Here is a 5,815-nt window from a genome sequence, read left to right on the forward strand (position 1 = left end):
TTTTTTTTTTTTTAAATTTGTGTTATTGATCCAGAATGTGAAAAAATTTGTGTGTGTGCATGTATACATATATATACATGTACACACATACATATATAAATGAGCATATACACCTATTCTTCACATGTTGACTATCTTGTTGCTCGACATTTTGCATTTACAACAATAGTGAAAAATCTATTATCCAATTATTTTGCACATTAATGATGTATGTCTTCCAGTAACAAATGCTAGGTACGAGGCAAGAGAAATGCTGGCTGTGATGGTTAAAGCTGTGTTAACTTGGCTGGGCCATGATTCTCAGTGTTTTGGTAGTCATGTAATGATGCAATTTGGCAGTTATATAAAAATGTAGTCATCCTCCATTTTGTGATCTGCTGTCATTCTCCGTTTTTGCATAACACTGATTTTTACATAATGCTGTAGTCTTTGGACCCTAACCACGTGGATAAGTGAGGAGTGAATATTTATTTATTTCCTTTTCCCATGCTGGAACGTCTGTTTAATTATGTGGTTGTCATAAAACATTTTACATGTCTTGTAAAATATTCAGGGATAATTTATAGCCACTTCAGGTTCAGAGCTTCCAATCACATGGAAAATAATTCTCTTAGTATTCTGCAGATGACCATGAAGGATATGGGCTTGGGGAGGGGGTAACCCATTCACTCATCTGTACTGCAATAAATCAGTTCTGTTTGGAGTGGTTTCCAAATTGACTCTAAAATAGATTTGCTTCTAATATGCTGCTTTCCAAACAACAAAGCCTAATGCATTGAAATGTAGGGGAGCGAATGATTTAAATTCAGAATCTAAGAAACATATGATTGCTGTCATTTTTCACATCTATATCAACATAATTTTAATAGCCTGGTAAACCTATGTTTTAACATTGAAAACACTATAAGCTAAACTGAAACAAGTTTTTCCTTCTTATATGAAATTGTTTAAAGCCCTTTATTCAGTTTACACACCTGTTCTAATGTACCCAGAACAATACTTTCAGTTAATAAACATTCAATTCCCACTAAAAGATGTTCCCTTATGTTTCAGTAATTTAGAAATTTTCTGAGATTATGGAGATATGCAGTCAGCTAAATCTACCAATAGCTCTTCTTGGCCCAGATACATTAATCTCACGCTAGATTTTATATTTACCTGCAGAATATCTTCCATACCAAGTCTCTCGTAGAGGTGGCAGCTGCCCATCCAAAGTTTTAGTTCGGTTCTGCAGACTTGTGAAGGAATGTGAATTCTTTTCTTCCAGATTCTGATTGAATGCAAACACCACAGGGCAAGCTGAGGGCATCTCTTCCCCTTTGTTTTGTAAGGGTGCTACTTTAGTCACCCTAGGGTGAGCCTTAGAGTGGCTCAGGCCCATTTCACCTTAAAGACATTCAAAGGAAAACCATGATAGAAATGGTTTTGGAAACTTTAATGTTACTTGTTTTAATCAAGGTATTTCAGAAGCTTTTCTCTAACTTTTCCCAGCTTTACAAAGCAGTCTTTTCCTTCATAGTATCTTTCTAGCTCTGTTTCACCCTGCACTAAGCCCTCTGGCCACTTCCTGGGAGGCTTGTTTCCATGGATACTTCCCTTCAACTCCTACTTGGCTATTCCAGACCAACGAATCCAGTTAAACATTGACTTGCTTAAGCCACTTTCTGAGAGACTCAGTGGTACAAAATAAAAACCACTATTGATCATTAAACAAATCTCTAAAACCGGGAAGGCCATTTACCAGAGATGTTGAGCAGAGGGTTAGAGAAGTCTTAAACTTGACCCTTTCATTGCACATATCTTTCAACAGTGTAAAAACCATCAGCTGAGAATGCTATGTCATCTTTGAAAATAAGGAGATGCATTCTAATCATTGAGGGCTTTGCTAATCTTTAATTTTAATTAAAGAACTTGTCTTCCAAACAGGAAAATAAGAAGCAAATTAGATAAAGATTTAATCATTGGATTTCCCTGTCAATAACTTGAATTATCTTAGAAGGGGATGAATACATTGCAGGGGGGCAGAAGGACAATAGGGAGTTTTTCCCTGGGGTACAGGGTAAACTGCTTGAGTAAATAGTCCAAATAAATCTTGACTTTTCAAAAATGGCTTATTATGTTTTTGAAAATACAGAAAAAAGACTGGAAGGAAATGTGCTGAAATATTGAGAAGTTCTTTTTGTATGGTGGGGTTATGTATGATTTATATTTTTATTCTTTATCCTTAGAAAAAGAAATAATTTTCAAGTTCTAATTTTTCTTGTCCATAGATTATTTAATTTTCTTTTTTTCTTCCAAATCATATTCCCTTAGAGAAGTACAAAGAAATTTATTAATCAGTTTTGAAAAATTCATTTGCTAAGAAGCTAATCTGGGCTTTAAGAAATCTGAATAGTCAACAGAGTTCATCTAAAAAAGGTATCTGAGTTTAACTTTTTCCTGCTTACTCCTTTTGCATTTTGCTCACATTTTTCTCTGCAGCAAAGTGACTTGGAAAAAAAAAAATCACATATTAGTAGTATCTTCAAACAAAATTACTTTTGCTAACTAGAGACTATTTTATTTATAAAGATAAAAGTACTTGAATAGTACTCATCAGCTTTATTTTAGGATACAATCAGTTTAAATATTTTTAAGTGCGGGGGAATATATTGTGAACTAACAGATGACCTAGAAGTTACACTGGAAACTGTGGACCTTATGGTTGTATACTAGTGAGAATTATGTTATCATTTTTTGCTTTATGTAATTTAGCAACAATTTAGGAAGTTGGTTAGTTGATGGGGAAAATAATTAAAGAAATAAAGCTGCATGCTGTGTTTATTTCTCTTTTTATTACTAGCCACTAGCAAACTTGGGTATACTACTTAACCATTCCCTGTCTCAATTTCCCCATCTATAAAATGGTGTTAATAATATTTTGTGGGGAATAAAGCAATTGCATATAGCTCTTACAACAATACCCCGGCACACAGGAAGCTCACAGTAAACAATAACCAGTATTCTCCTCTTGAGAAAGCATTGCTACTTATCTCTATGAACACAGAATAGTCCTTATTAGCCATTGGTTAAAAAAAGTTAAAATGGGCATCTCTCTGCTTAAAGGAGTTTACAGCCAAATGTGTAACAGATCAATGAAAAAAGGGTAAATTATTTAGGCCTATTTAGCTAGGAAAACAAAAGTGCTTAAAGACTATCATTAAGAAACTGTTATGTAATGTATTTTGTTGAAATGATGGTAAAAAAATCATTTCAAATTAATTACAAGAGAAGAACTTAATCTCACTACAAAATTAGATATAAAACAGAATTTCTTAACCACAAGAGTTGGAAAACATTAAAACCACCTCACCTACCAAAACTTTGATCATTCCCCAAATTATCCGTGATGCTTTATGATGAACCCTCCCAGCTCAAGAGGCAGTGATTGGGCGGTGCAAACAACATGCCTGGCTGCTGCCAAAAGGATGGAGTTTCAAGTCCATCCAGAGAAGTCTTGGAAGAAAGGTCTAGTGATTGCTTCAAAAACTCAGCTGCTGAAACCTTTGTTGTTGTTAGGTGCCATCGAGTGGTCTCTGACTGCCTGGTTCTGCGCCAGCCCACGACCCTGCTATACTTGAGCCCATCGCTACAGCCACTGTGTCAATCCATCTTGTTGAGGGCTTTCCCCTCCTTCGTTGACCCTCCCTCCACCTTACCAAGCATGACATCCTTCTCCAGGGAATGGTCCCTTCTGACAACATGACCAAAGTAGGAGAGACACAGTCTGGCCATTCTTGCTTCCAAGGAACATTCTGGCTGTACTTCCTCCAGGACAGATCTGTTGGTTCTTTTAGCAGAGCATGGTACGTTCAGCATTCTTTGCCAGCACCACATCTCAAAAGCATCAGTTCTTCTTCGGTCTTTATTCATTGTCCAGATCTCACACGCACATGAGGCAATTGAAAATAACATGGCTTGTGTCAGGCGCACCTTAATCCTCAAGGAGACATCTTTGCTCCTCAGCACTTGAAAGAGGTCCTTTGCAGCCAACTTGCCCAGTGCTATATGTTGTCTGATGTCCTGACTGCAGCCTCCATTGGCCTTGATTGTAGAACCAAGCAATGTGAAGTCTTTGACAACTTCAATCTTTTCTCCATTCATTGTGATGCTGTTTACAGGTCCAGTTATGAGGATTTTTGTTTTCTTTATATTGAGGTGTAATCCATATTGCACACTGTATTCTTCAATCTTTATTAGTAAGTGCTTCAAGTCATCCTCACTCTCAGCAAGCAAAGTTGTGTTGTCAGTGTATCACAGGTTGTTAATGATTCTTCCTCCAATCCTGAAGCCATGTTCTTCTTCATATAGTCCAGCTTCTTGGATTATTTGCTCAGCATATAGATTGAATAAGTATGGTGAAAGGATACAACCCTGACATACTCCCTTTTGATTTTGAACCATGCAGTGTCCCCTTGCTCTGTTCGAATGACAGCCTCCTCGTCTATGTACAGGTTCCTTATGAGTATAGTTAAGTGTTCTGGAATTCCCATTTTTCTCAATGTTATCCACAATTTGTTATGATCCACAAAATCAAATACTTTTGCATAGTCAATAAAACACAAGTAAACATCTTTCTGGTATTCTTTGTTTTGAGCCAAGATCCATCTGACATCAGCAATGATATCCTTTGCTCCATGTCCTCTTCTGAATCAAGCTTGCATCTCTGGAAGTTCTCTGTCAATATACTGCTGCAACTGTTTTTGAATTATCTTCAGTAAGATTTTACTTGTGTGCAATATTAATGATATTGTTCGATAATTTCCACATTCTGTGGGATCACCTCTCTTTGAAATGGGCACAAATATGGATCTCTTCCAGTCACTTGGCCAGGTAGCTGTCTTCCAACTCTCTTGGCATAACCAAGTGAGTGCCTCCAGTGGGGCATCCATTTATTGAAACACCTCAGTAGGTATTCTGCCAGTTCCTGGAGCCTTGTTCTTTGCCAGTTCCTTCAGTGCAGCTTTGACTTCTTCTTTCAATACCATTGGTTCTTGATCATATGTCACCTCCTGAAATGGATGAACATTGACCAGTTCTTTTTGGTACAGTGACTCTGTGTATTCCTGCCATCTTCTTTTGATGGTTCCTGCATCATTCAATATTTTGCCCATAGAATCTTTCAATATTGCAACTCAAGGCTTAAATTTTTTCTTCAGTTCTTTCTGCTTGAGAAATGCTAAGCATGTTCTTCCCTTTTGTTTTTCTAACTCCAGGTCTTTGCACATTTCATTATAGTAATTGGCTTTATCTGCTCGAGCTGCTCTTTGAAATCTTCTGTTCAGCTCTTTTATCTTGTCATTTCTTCCATTTGCTTTAGCTACTCTCCACTCAAGGGCAAGTTTCAGAGTCTCTTCTGACATCCATTTTGGTCTTTTCTTCTTTTCTCATCTTTTTAATGACCCCTTGTTTTCTTCATGGATGTTGTTCTTGATGTCATCCCACAATTCTTCTGGTTTTCAATCATTGGTGTTCAATTCATCAAATCTATTCTTTAGATGGTGTCTAAATTCAGGAGGGATATATTCAAGGTCATATTTTGTCTCTTGTGGACTTGTTTTAATTGTCTTCAACTTCAAGCTGAACTTGCATATGAGCAATCAGTTCCTGGCCTTGTTTCGGCTGAAGATACTGAGGTTTTTCATTGTCTTTTGTCACAGATGTAGTCAATTTGATTCCTATGTACTCCATTTGGCCAAGTCCACATGTATAGCCACCATTTGTGTTGTTGAAAAAAGGTATTTGAAATGAGTAAGTCGTTGGTCTTGCAAAATTC

The 5,815-nt window shown here is 36.9% G+C and overlaps 1 protein-coding gene across 1 annotated transcript in view; it reads right to left on the minus strand.

The window, feature by feature from the left end:
- The window catches only part of CCDC198 (coiled-coil domain containing 198), a 53,805-nt gene extending 52,424 nt beyond the window's left edge, over positions 1-1,381 (minus strand). The window contains exon 1 of the mRNA XM_007951868.1: positions 1,159-1,381. Coding sequence (XP_007950059.1) covers positions 1,159-1,381 — 223 coding nt within the window. The remainder of the gene's footprint in view (positions 1-1,158) is intronic.
- Positions 1,382-5,815: the final 4,434 nt, after the last annotated feature.

The sequence above is a fragment of the Orycteropus afer genome, unplaced genomic scaffold (genome assembly GCF_000298275.1).
Source record: "Orycteropus afer afer isolate SDZICR_OR568_19922 unplaced genomic scaffold, OryAfe1.0 scaffold00314, whole genome shotgun sequence".
Lineage (NCBI taxonomy): Eukaryota > Metazoa > Chordata > Mammalia > Tubulidentata > Orycteropodidae > Orycteropus > Orycteropus afer.